This window comes from Talpa occidentalis, unplaced genomic scaffold (genome assembly GCF_014898055.3).
Source record: "Talpa occidentalis isolate TD23 unplaced genomic scaffold, MPIMG_talOcc4v2.1 talOcc4.14, whole genome shotgun sequence".
Taxonomy (NCBI): Eukaryota; Metazoa; Chordata; class Mammalia; order Eulipotyphla; family Talpidae; genus Talpa; species Talpa occidentalis.
This window is the reverse complement of record NW_023601433.1, coordinates 81,677,603-81,699,414: the sequence shown is the minus strand read 5'-3', so window position 1 is coordinate 81,699,414 and position 21,812 is coordinate 81,677,603. Positions and strand designations below refer to the sequence as shown.

The 21,812-nt window shown below is 48.3% G+C and overlaps 1 protein-coding gene and 1 non-coding gene across 4 annotated transcripts in view; both read right to left on the bottom strand.

The window, feature by feature from the left end:
* SPRING1 (SREBF pathway regulator in golgi 1) overlaps window positions 1-21,812 on the bottom strand; it is a 157,519-nt gene that overhangs the window by 12,525 nt on the left and 123,182 nt on the right. For 2 of the 3 annotated variants that reach the window (XM_054695312.1, XM_054695313.1), the window contains exon 5: window positions 3,880-4,018. In XM_054695312.1, the coding sequence (XP_054551287.1) occupies window positions 3,880-4,018 (139 nt within the window). Of the gene's footprint in view, window positions 1-3,879; window positions 4,019-21,812 lie in introns of those variants that run through there. The other variant, XR_008551882.1, reaches the window with a different exon arrangement.
* Window positions 2,339-2,446, bottom strand: LOC119245464 (U6 spliceosomal RNA). The gene has a single exon (XR_005125378.1). It is a non-coding gene; the product is annotated as a U6 spliceosomal RNA (small nuclear RNA).

Genomic DNA, 21,812 nt, shown 5'->3' with positions numbered 1-21,812 from the left:
TGCCTCAGATTTTTAAAGCTTGAAAAGTCATGGTCTTTCTGCAACCCTTGCCCTCTCACCTATTCATCAGCGAAGAACAATGGCTCGGAAAAAGGCAGGAACTTGGCCAAGGCCATGTAGGCAGCAACATAGCGCTGAGTGAGTCTAAGAACTCACATCTCTGGACACCAGATTCCTGAAGGGTCCGCTTGCAGCTGTGCAGGTGGGTTTGCTACCCCTGAGCAGAGACCACCACATGCACCCCTGCCTTACATCCCTGATGTATTAGCCAAGGATGCAGGTTTTAACACTAGGGAGCAGCCTTCCAGAGCAGAGCAGAAAGAAAGGATCATTGCAGTTTTTTTTGTTCTAGTCTCCAGGTGCTGTCAGCCTCTTTGAATTCATTCTGCAGGTAGAAGCGTGGGAGAGTAAAGAAAAACAGCTGGATTCTTGCACTCAGAGCTTGCATCCCCGTTCCAGAAGAACGTCGTAAGCCACGTGTGTCCTTTTAGGATGTTTACAAACAACTTCTCTGCTGTGTCTTCCCGTGCCTGCAAGGCTGGTCATGCAATACCAGCCCTGTGGTCAGTTTCAAACGCACATTCTGCAGCGCCCATCCCTCTGCTCGTCAAAACTGACATTTGCGAGTGTTTGCAGCGTGCCTGCAACTGTGTGCTAAACACTGGGCAGATCCTGTTTCACTGAATCCTCCCAATAACCCCCTACAGTAAGTACTATTATTATCCTCATTTTATGGGTGAGAAAATGAAGGTGCAGAGAGGAATTAATTTCTCCCAGGTCCTCAGCCAGGAGCAAAGTCAGGCAATCAGAGTCTAGCGAATGAGCACTTAGTTCGATAGCTGTACTGAAGGTTCCACAAGGACACAGACAGAGAAGATGGAGACACAAGGAGGATGCAGCCCATCACCTCACGTGACATGGACAGACAGACAGTTCTCTGCTTCTATCAGTCCCCGTTTTCCCCACCCCGGGGCTTCCAGCTGAGCCTGCTGCTGGCTGTGTTTTGCTTTTTCTTTCTCTCCTGCCATCTCTTGCCTGGTGTCTTCGGCAAAAGCATACGGGATTTCAGGGAGAGAACTATTATATTACCCTGTGGGCCTGGCTTAGAGGTGTCAGTGGAACACGGGTAAGTCAGGTAAGGAAAGGCACACGCTCCTATCACTCAGACTACCTTGCAGCAGCTTATTGAATTAGTGTGATTCTTAACATCTTCCACTTGGATCTCCTCCAGGCCAGCCAGCTGGCGCATTCAGGAAGACTCAGCTCGTCTTAACTCAATTAACTAAGCCAGGCTGAGCCTGGCTGAGCTGAACTCAACAAGTATTTCTCAAGCACTGAGCTGGCTGCAGAGGGGGGTGAAAAACAAAGGGCAAGATACAGACTGCCAGATTCGGCCCCTGAGGGGTTGCCTTGCTCTCTTATTGGTGATACGGTGCTGGATTTTCTAAGCATCCCCTTCCCAAATTTTCCCATATCTTCACTTGCTATGATTTAGGTCCTTTTTTTCTTTAAATAATCAACATTTTCTTTAAGTACATTAATTCCCTTCTTTAAACTTCAGTTCTTTTTTAGTTATGGAGCTAGAATTCACATAACATGAAGTGATATTTTAGTAGATTTGCAATGTTTTAGAAACACCCCATCCCGGTCTGGTTCCAAAAAATTTCCATTCCTCTAACATAAAAGCCGGTACCCATCAAGTGGTTTCTCCTCATTCCCGCTGCCTCTAGCCCCCCCACAACCACCCATCTGTGTTGTCTCTGTGGATTCTCTTACTCTGGACATTTCATATGAATGGATTCCTACAATATGAGGTCTTTCATGTCTGGGTTCTTTCATTGAGATAATGTTTTTGTGGTTCATCCACAACATAGCATGCTTCAGTACTTTGTTCCTGTTTCATGGCTGAATAATATTCCCTGGCAGGGATATGACATTTTTTCCATTGTACTATCCCGATGTTAATTTTCCGTTGTCATTAGGGTACAGTGTCAACATTTGGAGAAGCTAGAACGCATATAGTAATTATTTGCACTATTTTTTCAGCCTTTTTGCAAATCTGAAATTATTTTAAAGTGAAAAGTTAAAAATAAAAGGAAGGATATATCTTGTCCCTGAGACTCATCTTCAGACCCATCACAGAGAATCTATCATGGAGGCAGCCAGGAACTTAGAAAGTGGACCCAGCCTGGGGCTGAGACCACATTTTGTTTATCACTCATCTGTTGATGGGCACTTGGGCTGTTTCTACCTTTGGGCTATTGTAAATAGTGCTGCTAAATAAGTTTGTTTTCTTTATTTATTTTTTAAATTGAGATATAATTGATGCACAAACTGTAAAAATATGGATGTCAAAACTATAAAAATTTGCATGTCATTCTTTCACAGGGGCTTGCTAGTCTCTGTATCATTCCAATTTTAATCTATGTGCTGTTGAAGTGAGCACTAGAGGACTTATTTTAAAAGGGAAATTTACATCACTCCTGTGAACAGGAAATCTGTATTTTTTTAAACACGATATAATATAGAACCATTAGTAAATAGCTCACCTTGGTAGCACCCACGATCACCCCGGGTACTATTACGTGCAGCAGTGAGAAGCCAAGAATGGGCTCTTCAAGTGTGAATCCCGCCTTTGCCAGCTGGGACTCTGGGCAAATGCCCTTATCGGCTCCCTACCTCCACTTCCTCACTTGTAAAATGATGATACGTAGAGTTGCTTCTTCCCGGAGTTGTTGTGAGAATTAAAACCATGAGCAAAGTGCTCAGCCTCATACCAGGCACATATAGTGGCCACCCCCACCCCCAATCTGAGAGGGAGTGCATTTCAAGACCCCAGAGGATGCCTATAACTGTGCATAGCACTAGGCTCTATGGGTACTAAGCTTTCTCCTCAATATACTCCCTCTGATAAAATTTCATTTATAAATTAGGCATCGTGAGATCATAACCACAACGATCATAAAATAGAGCCATTATAATAGACTATAACACAAGGTATGTGAATGCGAGCTCTCTCTCTTTCTCGCTCCCAAAATAGTGTACATAATATTTTTGGACTGAGGTTGACTGTAGGTAACAAACCATGGAAAGTGAACACTTGGATCAGGGGGTGACTGCAGTCAGCACCCCGTATGTATGTGAAAGCTGGAAGTAGGAACACACATCATAAACACGGGGTGACAGGAGCTATAAATAACAAAGCCGGTCTTCCCGGTGAGCCAGAAAGAGGGTGAAGAACCTCCTGTTATCTCATGCAACCCCCCCAACATTCTTCAAGCTAACTGTTACTACTCCCATTTTGAAGATCAGAAAACAAGGCAGAAAGAGGTGGAATCAGTAGTTGAAGTTCACGCAGAAAAGCTGAACTCTGGGAAAGTTAAAAGGCCGTATGGAAAGTAACCAAGAGTCCCGGGAAAGGCTGGGCTTGAGCTGGCAGAGGTGATGAATTTGCAAAATGCAAACCTGGCCAGGCGGTTCTCGTAGCTCTTTTTTCATATCTGCCAAGATGTGTCTTTTCTAGTCGACTTACCTTTCACTGTTAATGCACGTCACCTGCCCTCTCCTGCGCCCCCTCACCCCCAGGTCCCTAAAACTTCCCCTTCTGCAATCTCGCCCCATCCCCCACTGCACCTGAGCCCTCCAGACTGTCGCTCAGCCTTCTTACTAATTATCTGCTGGTGGTGTGAAAATTAGCACGTCTCAAGTTCACATGTATCCATTATGCCTTCACAGGAAAGCTTCAGTGGCATAGGGAATCCTGTCCCACCCAAGGGTGACACTAGCATCCAGTTGTATTAGTTTCCTGGGGCTACAGAAACTTATTCCCACACTTGGAGAGGCCAGAAACTCAAAGTCAGGATGTCAGCAGGGACATACCCTTGGAAGGCTGGAGGGGACGGTCCTTCCTCATCTCGTCCAGCTGTAGGTGGCTCTGGGATGCCTTGGCTTGTGGCAACATCGCTCCAGCCTCTGGATGGTGCCCGCTGGGTGTTCCTCTGTGTGTCCTTCTCCATCTCTGACAAGGACATTTGTTATTGGATTTAGGGCCCACGCTTGTCCAGTAAGATCATCTAGATCCTTGCCTTCGTGACCTCCACAAAGACCCTTTTCCTCATAAGGTCTCATTCTAAGGCACCAAAACTCATTCTAAGGCATGAGTTTTGAGGGACCACTGTTTAATCCACTGCAGAGGTCTTCAAATAGAAGAGGTGCCTGATTGTCTCTGTAACACATTTATTGTGTATTTGAGCCCAGTGGCTGAAACACAGCAGGGAGTTATCAGTCAGTCTCACAAATCCCCTCCCCCATTCTTTGCGCCATCACTTGGGCCGCTTTCCGACCAGTTCCCAATATTCAAAAAAAATTCAGTTCAGTCAGGCCAGTTGAAAATATCCACCTCAGTCCCCCATGTTCTAACCCAGCTTTGCCCCAGACCTGAGAAACCTAGCACGGAGCCAGCCACCTCTTGCCTTGCTCTCCCCCATGTTTTAGGCCCCCCAAAGAGAATGATTCTGTGGGCAACCAAATTCAGCCAGTGTGCACTAAGCCAAGTTCCCCAGACATCTTCCACCTTCACGTTACACTCAGCTGACCTGCAGACTCACCTGGGACACACATCCAAGAGCAGGTGGTTTCCAAACTTACTCAGCACAGGAAACTATTTTTCCACAGAGTACTGTACAACCCTGGGGTTCCCCATAGCATACGCTGGGAAATCCACACTACCGCAAATACCATAAAATAAAAAGTATATCCACAACTCGTATGCAAAGCCCTAGAAATTGAGTTTTTGAGGAAATCCACCAACTGTGGAATCATTTTTGTGATTTATTTAGAAAATTGTGGACAAGACCCAACTTGGCTGGGAGATCCCAGCTCCCTAGCAGCCACGCGGACAGCTCAGCTGGCCACATTTTATTCTCAGAAAGGATTAGAGCCTAAAAGTGCGCTGATTTCCCTAAGCTCAGCTTCAGCAGCCAGGAGGGTGTAGCTCTCATATTGAAAGGCAAGTACTTTCAAGGAAAATTTACATCATAGTGAAGTTCTAAAGTCTATGCAATTATGTGAATTCAACTAGAGGGACTCAGCGGAATAGTCAGAACAATAATATATAAGAATGAGGGAAAAGATAGACTGAATTAATGTGTCAGACAAGGCCTCACCTGCTGTTCTACCCGCGTGGAGCTGGGGTCCACTCAGAGTATCTGCTCCCCAGTGCCTCTCAGCCCCCAGCGTGAATCAAATACTTAAATATCTATTGTTTTCATATAACATGGCTTCTCAAGGGAAGCCGACTTCTTCATCTGGTGCCTGGCCCAACAACTGACAACTTTCTACAACTGTCTCCATTTTCTCCCAGAAAATGGCTGATTGGAGTGATGGGGAAAAAACAGGCCAGCCTCCAGTGCAATGTTCCGCCAAAGATTTCCAAAGGTAATTACTGACCATCATCTGTGCTCCCCAACAAGGGTTCTGCTAACTCGAGAGCTGCGTGACCATGTCATATACCACTTCCCTGTCATCTCCGAGCAGAATAGAATCTAGTTTTGTCCATAGTCAGTCATAAATTTAGAACTGACTCTGCAATTGTGTCTAATGGGGACCGCAGATGATATGATCTGCAAAGTCCATCATCATCGTCACTCCATGCCCTCACTTCTCACCCTCTCCCCACCTCCCCCCGAAAAAGTCTAGAGAAAAAAGCATTTTTAATCTGATTGTATTATCTCAACCCCGGCTGGCTGGGGAGCAACCCACATGACCCAGCAGACCTCTCCTGTCGTGCCCGCTGCTCCCCTCAGCAGTGTATTTCATCACTCTGCCTGTTCTGTTCCCTGCTCTGTCTCTGGTGGATCCTCTCACCTCTGGCCAAGGAAATAAATATACAGTTCTCTCTCTCTCTCTCTCTCTCTCTCTCTCTCTCTCTCTCCTCTCTCTCTCTCTCTCTCTCTCTCTCTCTCTCTCTCTCTCTCTTTGTCTGTCTCTCTCTCGACTTTACCCCCTTACATACAAACTTTCGCTGCCCACAGCCTGATGTCCAAACACAAGGACCTTTGTCTGCTGGGCTCAGGGAGAGGTCCCCAAGGCAGTCTTCATTCTCACTCATCTGCAAGTCCACCCAGCACTGAACACAGATCTTGGCAGATAAGCCAGAGCTCAATGAATGAGAGGCAAATGCCATTCATTTATAATCCGTATAAAACACGGGTACCACATGTGCTAGACCCATAAAAAAAAAAACTTTTTTAACTTTTCAGTTCAGTTTTTTTTAACTTTTCAGGAGTTCAGTTTAAATCCTTACCAATTTGGAGCCCACCCTCCCACTCCCTCCACCCCCAGGCCCAACACACACACACACACACACACACACACACACACACACCCTATTTACAATGTAAAGCAAAAACTTTCAACCTTTTATGTTGTACCTCCGTGTCAGCTGACCTGCATGTCTCTCCTAAATCTCCCCCAAACTCCCCTTCAGATCTAATCTTTCTCCCTCTCCCTTCTCATCTCCCTTTCCAAATACAGCTTCCACTCTGTACAGTGAACTCTGAACTCTGAACTCTGACCTTGGGGATTCATCTTGCCGGTTTCAAATTTAGTTCTATTACTCTAATTGACATGTGGTAAGTGCTCAATAAATGTAAATTGTTATTTAAGTCCTATTGGCTTCTCCAATATATTTTTTTAACTTGGTCTACTTTCTCTTTAATGCAATAAGAAATGTATATTCATTTCCCAGGACTGTCAAAACAAATTGCCATCAACTTAGTGGCTTGAAATAATAGGAATTAATTCTATCATTGTTCAGGAAGCCAGAAGTTCAAAATCAAGGCATCAGTAGGGCTGTGATCCCTCCGGAGGCTCTGGAGAGATTTTGTTCCTTACCCCTTCCAGTTCCTGGGGGCTGTCAGCATTCCTGGACGTGGGGCTGCACTGTACCAATCCCTGCCTCTGTTTTCCTTGTTGGACCTTCTCCTTGTATCTCATCAGAACCTTTGTCATTGGATTTGGAACCCACACTGATAATCTGGGGTGATTTCATTTCCAGATCCGCAATTTGATCACATTTTCAAAGGCCCTTTTTCTAAATAAGGTCACATTTCGCAGGTCGGGGGGAGGGCTGGGTGGGTGGGGTCAGGATGTGAACTTATCTTATACAGGGGCCACCCTCAATCCAGTACAAAATGACACGGGGTAGTGGATGGTGGGCAGGAAGGGACTTCATGCTCCTATAATTCTTTTTTTTTTTCTTTTATCCTTGTCATGATGAATAAATCAAGTTAACAGCCAGCATCAGGTACTTGGAATGCAGTCGGAGAGAAGCAGATGGTAGAAAGTCACTGTCAACTTCTCCTTTTCTCTGATGCTCATCAACTCTTTCAATGAAGCAAGTTCGCAGCCGTAGGATACCTTTCTTCAAGAACGACCACATCCCAGGGAGGTGAATAGGGTTCAAGAAATAACGATTTCAGCCACAGGGTCTGACCCTCAGGCAGACACAGCTTGACAAAGAGCTGGGGACAGAGCATTTTGGCTTTCCCGCCCAGAGTGGTCAGCCGGGTGCGTGGCTGGGCTGGTTCAGGTTAGTTATGTACTGATACCCTGTGTTAAGATTGCTGCCTCCGCTGCACGGAAGGGATCCAGGAGGCAGTGACTTCACTCCACTCAAATTGCAATCAGCCAGTCTCTTGGCTCATGTGTTTATCTACCCAGAACTATTTTTGGTGTGTGTTCATAGACAGCACACACCAAAGTATTTGGTATTTGAGATGCAAGCATTAAGGATGATTAAAGTTAGCTGCTAATGAGCACGCCCAGAATAGATATACTCTGTGTGTGTGCACGCGGCGCGCATGAGCAAGCGCGTGCTCCCTGTGTGTGCTCTGCCGTGTGTCTGCGAAGCAGATGTCTACCATCCTGCCCTCAGGTAACCTTGCCAATGTTCTGGATCAGCAAGCGCGTCCATAACCAGGCGATGGAAAGGGATGTCTCAAAATACCAGACACCCCAACTCCCCCATCTATATTCTACCAGCCCGTCAAGGTCAAGTCCGTTCTACCTTACGCAGGAGTCCTGTTGGACCCCCTCTGAACTCCTAGACCAAGAACAACAACAGGTTTGGGTTCCTGTCCAGGAGCAGCTTGGATCAAGTTGGCGGGGGGTGCTTGGAGCACTGTGTTGAGGAGGATGCTGAGAGCTGGGCTGGGCTGGGGTGAGTGATGCCGTGTAGATTCCTGTGGCAGCTGTCAGGAGGCACCACCATCCAGAGGGCTGGCGGCCAGAGTCTGAAATCAAGCTGTGGGTAGGACCAGGCTGCCTCCAAAGCCTCGAGGGTGTGTGTGTGTGTGTGGGGGGGTTCCTTCTTTTTAAGATTTATTTTTATTTATACAAGAACTGGGGTACAGGTCAGAGGTGTGGGAGGGTGAGAGAATTCACCAGAGACAGAGTGGGGACTGACAGAAATACAGGCGGACTGACAGAAATACACTGCTGAGGGGAGCAGCGGGCGACGCAGGCGAGGTCTGCCGCGCCATGTGGGTAGCTCCTTGGCCGGCCGGGAATTGAACTCACACTACAGAGGCTGCGGACAGCTTCCAGCACAGCGCTCAACCCTCTGTACCACCAGGGAGGCCCTGGGAGGGTCCTTCTTGTCCCCTTCCCTGCTTGTACTCTCAGGCATCCCTTGGCTTGTGGCTGCTCAAGCTAATCTCCCCTCCACCCTCACCTGGTCATCTTCCCTCCATGTCTGTGTCTCCACATGGCGCTCCTCTGTGTGTCTCTGTCCCGGCCCCCCTCCCCATAAGGGCGCCAGTCACCCAGTTAGGTCCCGCCCTAAGGACCGCATCTCAACTTGACCACACAGACCGCACTCGCAGGTACTGAGGGCTAGGATATGTCTTTTTGGGGGTCACACAATTCAGCCCACACAGATCTGAGCAGTTAGGATGCCTTTTCTAACTGCTGTGGATGGGTGGGAGGAGGGAAGGGGTCACCAATTTGCCAAATGTGCCTTAGAGTTCTTATTTTTGGTGTCATTTAGTTAGAAATGAGTTGTCACAACTACCTGTCTATCTTTCTGTCTATCTGTCTATCTTTCTATCTTTCTATCTGATCAAAAGTTCCTCGAGTGCAGAGATGATAACCGTTTTAGTCCATGTTGGCTGCTATAACAAAATGCCATAAATTGAGTGACTTACAAAGGATAGAAATGTATTTCTCTCAGTTCCGGAAGCTGGGGGAGCAATGAGCTCAGGGCAGCAGCATGGTTGGGTGAGGGCCCCCTTCCTGGCCCACCCTGGCACCTTCTTCCTGTGTCCGCCTACGGTGGACGAGACAGGGAGCTCTCGGGGCCTCTTCTCTAAGGGCATTAATCTCCTTCACCAAGGCTCTGCCCTCGTGACCCAATCAGCACCCGGAGGCCTCACCTCCTCACTCCGGCACACGGAACAGTAGGATCCCAACAAGCTATCAGACATACCGGTAGCTTAAAGTCCTCTACTCCCCCTCACCACCTCAAATCTAAGATCTCGACGTAATGGGCACTTAATAAATACTTGGATGGTAATTATTTTTGGTATTGCTTAGACCCGAAAATGAGGTGGGACAAAAGGTCTGTCTCTGAAGCACAACCCCCATCACCCCCCAGGCTCCGAGGAGGGAGCTGGATGCCTGCCCGCCTGCCCGCCTGCCTTCCTGCCATCTGCCCGCCCCACCCCTCCCCTCCCACCACCACAGATCTCATCTACCCAGCCCCCGTGCGTGCCGGGGTGTCTCCCTGCACTAGGGCAGCCCTGTAATTGTTCAGCAAGATTATAACGTCAGGCTCATCCATCAAGCCCTGCGCTAATAGTTTGGTTTCCTAATGGAAAGCAGCGTCCTAAAGAAGGGGATCGTCATAATGTAGGGTTTTATGTCGGCTGGTTTCTAGCTGTGAGCTATGGACCTGAAATGATAGTTAAATCGATGGCGAGGCACTAAGCTACCGCCTCTGAATCTGGGCGTCCGTAAAACCCAATTATTGACAGTTCTGAGTGGATGTCACAGGCCGCTCTTCCAGCCTCGGCTGGCACTGTCTCGCCCTCTCTGGACAGCCACAGGCAGGCAGAAATGGAAACGCGAGGGCGGGCTGATTGTTTTCACAGTCTGCATGACAGGCCGCCCCCTAGCAAGGCGCCGTGGATCGAGTGGGGAGGAGAGAGCTCTCAGGGCATTCCCAGCTACGAGAAAAGCGAGTCCTCCCTGCCTGGTGGTGAGGCTCTGGCAGGGACCAAGAGGCTGTCTGCTCTCCCAGTCCCTTGCACCATCTCACGGGGTGACCTTGAGGGGCGACTTAACCTCTTAGCGTCTTTGCCGCCTCATCTGTAATGATCCACCTCTTACCCCGTCACCGTCCTGGTTCAGTGGCCCAGAAGGACCAGATCCAAGTAAAGGCAAAGAATGACATTTCCTATGTTTTTGCTGCATGTGCTAATGACTGGAGGGGTGTCAGGGTAGTGGTCAAAACGCACAGATTTAGACATCGACCCCCTCCCAGAGCCTCAAGGAGTTTCAGAGCCATTGCGACTGCTCACCTCTTCCGTGGGGTGGGCACTGCTGTGCCCATTTCTTAGCCAGCAAACTGAGGGAGGCTGACCTCAGAGTGAGCCACATCAATGGGCTGGAACTAACTCCTGCCCCTCAGCGAGTATGGTCCTTTCCTGCCAATGCACAGAACCCCAGGGGACTCTCAGGAGAGACTGTCTCTCACTTAACTGTTAAGCTGCATCTCAGCATTCTCCCGCCACCCCCTGCACTCCAGCAAAGCTGACTTCCTTTTACTTCTTTACAAGCACCAAGTGCTTTCCAGCCTCAACTATGCACACCTGTTCTCTCCTGTGTGGGAGCCCTTCCTGTGTCTGTTTCCTCGGGCCAGCCCCTACCCAGCCCTCAGGCCTCAGCTTCAAGGTCACCTTTGCTGTAAAGACTTCCAAACCCCCTAGGCACTATGAGTCCTGCATCCTGGGCTCTCTCGGGCTCTGCTTCCTTACGGAACTCACCACACTTAAAACTACATCATTGTTAGCCTAATGCCTGTCTCCCCTTGAATGATGAGTTTCGTGAGAACAAAGACCTATTTGTCTTGTTCATTACTGTGACCCCAGCACTGAGCAGGTACCCAGTAAAAATCTGTAGAACGTATGGATGGAGGTGAATGGATGAATGGACAGATCGAGAGATGGATGGATGAAGGACAGATGGATAGACAGCTGGGTGTATGTGCAGATAATGGATGGATGGATGGATGGGTGGGTGGATGGATGGATATATTTATTATGTATTTATGTGTATAGAGGTACGTGTGGATGATCCAAATTACCAGTATTCATCATCAGGAGAAAGTTCTAAGGTTATGTCCCAAACGTTTAGAGAAATTCAGGGATGCAGCCCTAAGCCACATGCCAACAGGGCCACGCTATCTCTGAGACTCAGGCTGGAATCTTCTTTGCCCCATCCTAGCTTCTGATGGGGGCTGCTGGGCCTTGCATGCCTTGGCTTGCAGCTGCAGCTCACCAATTCCTGCCTCCATAGTCCCATCACTGACCCTCTTTTCCCATCATTTACCCTCTTTTTGCAAGGACACTAGGCACATTGGATTGAGGGTCACTCTACTCCAGTGTGACATAATCTTCACTAACAACACTCGCAACAACCTGTTTCCAAACAAGATCACATTCCAAGGTCCGGGGCTCAGGACGCCAGCCAACGTTCTAGGGGCCTCCCAGGGGACCCGTTGCAGCCTGTGAAACAGCAATTCCTCTGCCAGGCATGCATCCTGGGGACACTCCTGCAGGGCAACAAGCATCAGGATGCTGGGGGCAGCCACATTTGTCCTAAGAGCCAGAAGTGACCTAGTCTCTGTCACTAGAGGAAATGGATAAACCACGTTTGATGCACACGGCAGAATGATGCACAGCATTTGCATATGTCACATGGTCAGATCTGAAAAATATAGTGTGAAATGAAAAAGTCGGAACTAGACTGAGATTTATGACATAATACCATTGACATAAATGTAAAAATATACACTCAAAGAACAACACGATCCACATTTCACAAGCACGGGAGAGTGGGTTGGAAGGATTTATTTTCAATACACTGCAATTGCTGTCTGCGGGAGACAGAAGGAAGTGGTGGCAGCAGATGAAGTGAAAAAATAATACGGGGGGCACAACGGGGACCCGGAGCAAATGCTGAACGTGCAGATAAACGGGGTTGTGTGATTCGACGAATGTGAGCACCCACAGTCCCAATGTCACAGAGGGACGGAGTCACGAAAGGGATCAACTGTGACAGCTGTGCGGAGGCCTCGGAAGCAGCTCAGGTCCTGCACAGTCCCGGCAGGGCGTGGGGGGAGACTTGAGCTGCTCTGGGGGTCTGGGGAGACTTGTGGTGGAGGAAAAGGCACTTTGACTACGACCTGGGACAAAACTGGATTTGTGCTGGTGGAGATTAGGACAGAAGGTTCCAGGCAGAAGGAAGGGGTGTGAGTGAGGAAAGGCCAGGCCACCCTGGCGCATCGGCCTGCAGAAGGTCCCGCTGCCATAGCTCTGCCCTCCCGTCACCCCTAGGAGGACAGAGCTGGTCGTGGACATGACCACCCAGAGGCCCAGAGCGACCAGATGGCTGAAATGAGCAAATGCCCCACAAGAATTGCGGGTCTTCCTGTATCTCAGACACAGAGGACTCCCCAAGTCTCTGTTTTTTCACTCTTGATGGAGAAAGCGGCGCCAGTTTCTTCTTTAAGCAAAACAGCAGTGGGGTGTGATGAGAGGCAATGAGAAGCCACAGCGAGCAGAGCTGGGGCAAGAACAGGGTGGGTGGGGCTGTGGGGGAGGACCACCCAGCTAAGGGGGGCAGATGCCGGGCCTCCCCGGTGGCGCAGTGGTTGAGCGCTGGGTTGCGAAGCTGCCCGCGGCCTCTGCGGCGCCGGTTTGATCCCGGCTGCTCCCCGGCCACCGGAGGAAGGTCCCACATGGCGCGCAGACCTCTCCTGCCGCCCGCTGCTCCCCTCAGCAGTGTACTTCGGTCCTTCTGCCTGTTCTGTTCCCCGCTCTGGCTCTGGTGAATTCTCTCACCCTCCCGCGCTTCTGACTGTACCCAGTGCTTGTATAAATCAATCAATCAATCAATCAATCAATCAATCTTTAAAAATAAATAAGTAAATAAAGGGGGCAGATGCCACTCAGCTTCAGTCAGCGCCTACCCCTCCTTTGTTTTTTTGTTTATTTTTAAGAGAAGCCATTAATTTGGATTTTTATTGGAGCTCTTTTCATTGGACATGTTACAATCTAATTTAACCATAATGAGGTACCACTTCCACCCCTAGGATGAGAAGCATGAAATAAATAAAACAGAAAGTAACCCAGCGTTAGTGAGGATGTAGAGAAACTGGAAGTCTCGTAAGGTGCTGATGGAAATGGAGAGTGACTCAGCCGCTGTGGAGAAGTCTGTTGGGGCTTCAAAAAGTTAAACATAGATTTACCATGTGACCCAGCAATTCTGCTTCTATTGAAGGCACAGGTTCCAACCAGCACATCTATGAGCATGTTCCAGGCAGCACTGTTCACAAAGAGCCAAGAGGTGGAAGCAACCCAATGACCATCAATGGCCAAACACATGAGGGGGGGGGGAGTATATTACTATTCCATATGGTGGAATATTACTCAGCTATGAAAAGGAATGAAGAGTTGACACTTGCTACAATGTAGATGAACCTCAAAAATATGAGGCTAAGTGAAAAAGTCAAGCACAAAGGGTCACAGTATAGGATTCCATTTATATAAAATGCCTAGAATAGACAAATCTGTAGAGATAGAAAGTGGATTCCTGGTTGCCAGGGGCTGGGGGAGAAGGGAATACATTTGAATGAGTGAATGAATGAATGGGTATGGGTTTCCTTTTCCGGTGATGAAAATTTTTTGCAGCTAGATAGGGGTGTGGTTGTACATGAGGGTGAATTAGTCACTCTTAGATGGCTAATTCCATATCATGTGAATTTCACCTTAACCCAGAAAAATTGGAAAAGACATAACTCAGATATATAAAGGGAAAAAAGTAAAACAAGCCCACTGAATCCAAGGCCCAGGATGGCCCTAAGCCTGGGGTAAGCAGGGGGTTAGCAGGGGCCCCCACAAACAGTCTCATGAAGAGGTGCAGAGTTAGGATCCCCTTTCACTGGAAAAGAAACTGAGGCTTTCAGAGGTAAAGCGGCTGGGTCAGGGTCTAGCGCAGGAGCTGGAGCTGGGGACGGAGTGTGGTCTCCAAGAAAGTGACCCCATGTTTATGCGGTCGGGGCTGTGAAGGAGCGTGAAAGCCCTAGAAGCAGGTGGTGGAAGGGGGTCCTGTCCTAGCCGGATGTTCAGACAGGAACCTCGTATGGCTGTACATTCCCTGGCATCTGTCGTCTGCTCCCCGCAAGACCAGAGCACTCACTACAAACTCAAGGCTACTCAGCCAGGTTGTGTGGAGCACCTACTGTGCACACGACTTGTGCTCTTAGTAAAGAGAATAAAATAGCAAACGGAAGGCCCCAGGATTTGCCCTGTGCAAAGCACATACCAGGCCCTTTGCTGGTGTTCAGGGCAAGTCCCGGAGGAAGGAATAGAACTGTGATACCTCGCAGTTCACTGATGCACTTCACTGATGCAAATTCAACGACAGGCACTTGACCAAAAAGTACAGGGGAATGCTCATTGCAAGGGTGCCGCCCAGCCACATGGGCTCACCACACAGGAGGCACAGAAATGGAACATATGGATACATGCTCCTTGACCTCCCATGCTGGCAGCCTGCCCTAGAGTGGGCAGCTCTCCCACCTAGTGTGATTCTAGAGAAAGATTGCTCACCCTCGGCCCTGCTGAGAACCTGCGCCCAATCACTGTTTGTGGGGGGCTCTTCCTGGGCACTGGGGGCAGTTGAGCTGCATGCCTGGCCTCCATCCACTAGATGTCACTAGCACCCCCTCTCGCGCAGGGACACTCAACAGTGGCTACAGGTGTAGCCAAATGCTCCCTGGGGGCAAAACCACCCATCATTCTAGAGTTTAAAATGCGTATTTTGTGTATAACTCAGTTCTAAAGCCAAAAGCAAGGCCCTCTCCTGGTGCTCAGCTGAAAGAACAGAGACAGGGCAATGAAGGGGCTGGGAGAAGCAGCCCAGCGGTGGCGAGCAACTGAGACACTGGCCCTGCCCTGCCCTCAGGGGCCAGGAATCAAGGGCATGTTCCTGGATGTTTCTGCCTTCGCGGGGCCTTCAGAGTGAAGTCCTTGTGTCTGTACATGGCACCCGCATTCACTGCAACTGCAGGGTCCTGTTATCACCCCGTTCCACAGGTGAGAAAAGAGAGGATCACCAGGAGTTACTTGCCTAAGGTCTCAGCTAGTGACAAAGAAGGGATCTGAGTCCAGTCAGCTGTACTCTAAACCTCTATTTATCTGTCACCAGGAGAGGCCTAAAGGAAACCAGAGAATCAGAAAATAAAGACACTTCATAGATTCTCACTAGTGGAATTGGCTCTGAGCAGTTAACTTCCTGCCTCTTAGGTTTGGATGAACCAACACAAGTAAATTCAGATTCAAAAAACTATGTAGTAAGTTGTGTCATTTTAGGACTCTTCTGATTGCAAGAGACAGAAACCCAGGTCAGACTAGCTTAAAACAAAATGGAAAGTATTAGCTCATGTTATTGGGCTAATCAAGGGGTGATGGCTTCAGGCATGGCTGTATCAAGGGGCTCAACTGGGCAGGGCACAGTCACTCCATGTATGTTTTCCTCTGTGTAGGCTTCGTTCCCTCCTTTATATAAAGAGAACTACCAGCAGCACAACATTTAAAATTTAACAGCTCATAAACCCAGCAGAAAGAAAGATTTTTCTCTATCCCAGTAGTTCCATCAACATTCCTGAAATTGGCTTTTACTGTCCCAGCTTGGGTCCCAGACAGCTGGACTAGGTTCAAGAACTAGTCACTACGACCAGGGGTGTGTGAGAATCTCCGCGATCAGGCCTGGCCACTCAGTCATCCCCAGAGTTGGAAAATAAGGTGAGTCTCAAATCATAAGATGAGTGGGAGAGAGAGTGGGGCCAGAAGACAAGTTCCCACGACTGGAGAGGTGAAACAGAGTTCAGCACAGGCCACCATGGCACAGGAGAGCGGGGCTAGGCTGGCATGTTTAGTCTTGATGTCTTGTCTTCCACACTCTGCATCTTAGTGCTGCTTCGCAGGGACCTAGGCTCTGCATCTCACTTCCAGGCGCAGACCTGGCTCCCTGCCCTTAGGAGCGGGAGCCAGGACTTGAACCTAGATCAGTCTGACTCCAAGTCCCCAGCCTGTGCCCGCTCCCCCAGGATCCGCTGCACACTGGTGCGCCCCACGAAACCTCCTCAGCGCTTCGTTCCAGTCCCTTTGCTTGCAAACCTCGTCAGCGAGTTCTTTATTTCCACACATGGTGCCATTAAACTAATGGCGTTGGGAACGACAGACTGGCCCCCGGAGCAGTCACTCATCTTGCCCGCGTTCAGGCTTCCCAAGAAACACAAGGGCAATTCCAGGAACCCGACCCATGTGGAAACGTTTATGGGCCGCCATTTTGCTTCAAGAACTTGAAAAAACAAAACACCCGGCACCTTGAACTTGAGCTCCTGCAGCAGCACCTACCCCAGAGCCAGCGGCGTGGGCAGCCCGGGTCCGCTGCCTACTAGAAAAGTCCCTGGTAAAGGCAGACCTCCTCGGGCAAAGGAGCTGAGGAGGCCCCTCTGTTTGGTCAACAAGCAGCTGTGAAGGATGCGTAGGATGGAGCTAAATTTATTTGTTCCTTTCTTTCTCGGAACAGCAGCACCGCGGCTCGGGGCAGCTGTCTGGCAGGGCGCAGGCACCAGCATGCATGAGGGTGCGCTGGGCTCTGGGTGCCTGTGGGGTGCTGTGCCCTTTCCTGCCCCAGGCAGGTCTTGCAGCCGGTGGCTTGGGGGCTGGACGGCTGCGCCCCAGGTGGAAATGAGAGCTGTCCTGTGGGCCTGGGCGACCTCGGTCACGCCCGCCTAGGAACAGACAGAGCTGCAGAAGCACGATACCCTGGCCTGGTGAAGGCAACTGGCAGCCACACCCTGCAAACCACACAAGCCCCCCCCCCACCCCCCTGCTTTCACTGCTCAGGCCTGCGGGAAGCTGGTTAGACCCGCCGCTGGGGAGGGACCTGGCCACGCTCTGGGCGGGTCTGGCCGCTCCTTTCTGGAATGGACGGTTCTCAGAAAGCCCAGCCGAGGGCCAACTTCAGCCAGGCCTGGAGCAGACGGGTTGAAGTGGTTTTTTTAAAAGTGCTTTGTGAGATTTTCAAAAGGTGCCCACGAGTAGGGAAGTGAAAGGAGGGGGGAGCGGGGAAGAAACAGCTTCTCTATTTCTAGCCTTGCTTGAGCGGCTTCTTGACGGTTTACTGCTACAGTTTTGCTGAGTCAGAAGCATCCCCCAGCTGCTCACCGGAAACACAGCTGTTAGGCGAAAATAACCACAGAGGCGAGCAGCGCGCACCTTCCAGAAAAGAGGGCAGAAAACCTCAAAACAAAAGAGAAATACACAGAACAACAAGGGAGGCACTGGCCAAAACCCACCATGGGTGCTCGCTCACCCAAGACGGGGAGGCCCTGATGGCTCGCAGCTCAGGCGGAACAAAGTTTGGCGGCTCTTCCACTGTGGTGGTTAAAGGGTGCCCCCACCCCACCCCAAGAGATAGGTCTCTGTCTTGGCCCCCAGAAACTATGTATGCAGCGTTGCTTGGGAGAAGGGTCTTTGCAGATGTAATTAACTGAAGGATCTGAAGGGCGGTCCCTACACCATGGCAGGTGTCTCTGTAAGAGAGAGGCAGAGGCAGTTAGGGCACAGACAAGAACACATGGAGACACACAGGTGAAGGCGCAGGCAGACTGGAGCTGTGCAGCTACCAGCCAGGCAACACTGGCACTAGTGAGGGCAGCCAGAGGAAGCTAAGAGAGTTCTCCTGCCTTCCGATTGCTGGGTCCTCTCTCCAGCCAGCCCTTCCCCTGTGTCCAGACAGGAAACATCCACAGCATCTTGGTTGCAAGGTGTCTTATATGCACGCTGAAGTCCCCTTTTTTTCTGGGCTTAATAATCATCAGAGACTAAGAGGGCGCCTTTAGGACTCCAGGGACAAGAGAGGACCTGGGATCCCTGGTTCTAGATAAGACAACCGCAGACCAGGTATGTGACCCCACTAAGACACTGTTCACACAGGTTGCCTACTGTGGTACTGGGTTTGAATATTGCCTCTGCTCACTGCTGTGAGTGGGATATGATCTTAGAGCTGTTGGAGGTTGTGTCTGGTGGCACCGCCTCCAGGGATCCTGCCTGTGGATGACGCCAAAACCAAGGAGAGTAGCGATATTCCCTACTGTTTGAGACCCTAGATCCAGCAGTGCCTGAAAACATCACTACCTCTAAACTTCCCAGTTGCATGAGATAATATTCTCTGTGCCGAAGATACTTTGAGTTGGTCATTTATAAATAAAGGTGATGATTCAGGAACATAAGGAGGTAGGTATCTAATTAAGAAGAAATTGCGGATTAGAGGCATTTAATCATTTGTTCAAAATCACACAGCTAGTAAGTGACGGAGCAGCAATTTGAACCCAGGAGTATGATCTGATGCATTAGCCCTGGGAGGCAAAGGCGATATGTCTAGGGCACCCAAGCTTTCGGGTCATACCTTGGGAAAGACCCATAAATCTCACAATCTTGAGTGACTCATCTATAAAATACAGGAGAGGATATATTTTAAAACATATATATGCACACACACACACACACACCAGTTAGTATGACAATTAACCATGCATTTTCTGTCCATAATTAGCATAAGTTAGCATTTTGTCATGATTCAGAGATAAAATGATTTCTATAAACTCAGACAGTTCCTTGTTTCCATATCTTGGTTCTAGATTCTGAAATGCCAAGGTGGTCTCACTCTGGACAACTTGAATTTAAAACAAGAACACTGCAGTCTTTATTTACTCATATAAGTTTGATTTCCGTCATGCCTCATTCCTTGTGCAAATCTGACAGTCCACCTAATATCATTTTTATTCAACGTAAACAAGAACTTCTATTTATTAACTTTTGTATAGTGAAAGTCTGGTGGTAACAAATTCTGCCACCTTCTGTTTGTCTAAAAACCATTTTTATTGCTTCTTTATTTTGAAAAGATATTTTCACTGGACACAGACTCTTCAATACATGAAGGCCACTTTGTCATAAGGACCAGTAGTAATGGCTTGCATTACTTTAAGGGAAAACCAGTGATCATTTATCTTTGGTCATTGTATGTGCTCTTTTTACCTTAACTGCTTTTTTACTTAGCTTGCTCTTTATTGCTGAATTTGATTTGCAATTTGACTGTGGTGTGCCTGGATGTTTTTTTGTTTGTTTGTTTGTTTATCCTGCTTAGAGTTGTTGAGTTTCTTGTTTTTCTATAGTTTTTGTGAGTTTTGGAGTATCTTTGACTACTAGCATTACACATACTTTTTTCCACCTTCCTTTCCTATTGGGAGTCCAATTATATGTAGGGTCAACCATCTAATATTATTACAGAGGTTCCTGATAATTTGGTTATTTTTTCGCTAGTCTTTTTGAATAGCTTCTATTATTATGTCATCACTTGTACTATATTTTTCTTCTACAACCTTTAATATGCTCTTAAACCTACCCAGTGAATTTTTCTATTTGGATATTGCATCTTTCCTCTCTAGAAGTTTCTTTTTTTTTTTTTAAGATTTATTTATTTATACAAGAACCGGGGTACAAGCCAGATGCGTGGGAGGGTGAGAGGATTCACCAGAGACAGAGCAGGGAACAGAACAGGCAGACTGACAAAATACACTGCTGAGGGAAGCAGGGGGAGAGACAGGAGAAGTCTGCTGCACCATGTGGGATTCTCCCTGGCCGGGATGGAACCCAGGCTGCAGAGGCTGTGGACAGCTTCACAGTGTGGCGCTCAACAGCCTGCGCCAACAGGGAGGCCCTCTAGAAGTTTCATTTGGTTTTTTTTTTTTTTTTTTTTTAGATTTATTTATTTATTTATACAAGCACTGGGTACAGTCAGAAGCGTGAGAAGGTGAGAGAATTCACTGGAGCCAGAGCGGGGAACAGAACAGGCAGAATGACGAAGTACACTGCTGAGGGGAGCAGGGGGCAGCAGGAAAGGTCTCTTATGCCATGTGGGACCCTCACCCGGCGGCCAGGGATCAAACCAGTGCTGCAGAGGCTACGGGCAGCTTCGCAACCCAGCGCTCAACCTCTGTGCCACCGGGGAGGCCCCATTTGGTTATTTTAAAAAAATATCTTACACTTCCAGGCCTCCCTGGTGAAGCAGGGGTTAAAATCTCAGCATGATCACCCCTAAGACCTGAGTTTGATACCCGGCCAGGGAGCTAACCCACTTATGGCACAGCAGACCTCTCCTGTCTTGCCCACTGCTGCTCCCCTCAGCAGTGTATTTCAGTAGATCTGCCTGTTCTGCACCCCATCCTGTCTCTAGTGAATCCTGTCACACCCCTCCCCCTACACCTCTGGCCTAGACCTCAGTTCTTGTATGCATCAATAAATAAAATAAATCTTTAAAAAATTTTCTTCCATTTCTCATTATGTTTTAAGTGTTTGAACATATTTATAATAGTTGTTTTAAAGTCTTTGTCTGTTACTTACATCATCTTTATCACTTTAGGTCTTTTATATATGCATGGATATTTCTGCTGGTAATAGGTCATATTTCCTTGCTTCTTTAGCTATCTAGTAATTTTTATTAGATGTTACACATTATTACCATTATGCAATTGAATGTCTGGATTTTTTGTTTTGTTTTGTTTTCCTTTGATGTTCCTTTGGCAGGTAGTTAAGTTACTGATGAGCTTGATTTTCTTTAGGCTTTTAAAAAACATTTTTTTGGATAGAGCTCATTTATCCATACTACTACTAAGGTGTGACCTTACTGTGTTCTCTAATGAATGCCTGGGATCTACAAGTTGTTTTTATTCTGACTTACTGAATGGCTCCCAGTCCCATGAGAGCTCCAGGAATTATTTTTCTTTTACCTCCCTAGTAGTTGTTTTTTGCATTTCACACCAAGACTGAGCAACTTAGTATTTAGTCAATAACTCAAGGGACTCTCTATACAGGTTTCTGTTTATTTATGTAACACCTTCTTCTCTTGAACATTGCATTACAAATCCTGACCTCTTCAACTTCCACATATAATAATCTCTATCTCCTCAACTCAAAGCAGCTGTCTAGCTCTGCTTGGGATCCTTCTCCTAGCTACAATATGGAAAGTACTTCCAGGGCCTCCCCGGTGGCGCAGCGGTAAAGCGCTGGGTTGCGAAGCTGCCCGCAGCTTCTGCAGCGCCTGTTCGATCACCGGCTGCTCCCTGGCCACCGGAAGAGGGTCCCACATGGCGCACAGACCTCTCCTGCCACCCACTGCTTCCCTCAGCAGTGTATTTCATCAGTCTGCCTGTTCTGTTCCCCGCTCTGGCTCTGGTGAATTCTCTCACCCTCCCACGCTTCTGACTGTACCCAGTGCTTGTATAAATAAATAAATAAATCTTTAAAAAAAAAAAAAAAAGTACTTCCATACAGAAAACCAAAGTGATCACAGGGCTTACTTCATTTGCCTCCATTCTGGGCTCATAGTTCTGCACTGCCTTTTGCCCAGTGTCTGAAAATAGTTGTCATATATTTTGTCTACTTTTCTAGTTGTTTACA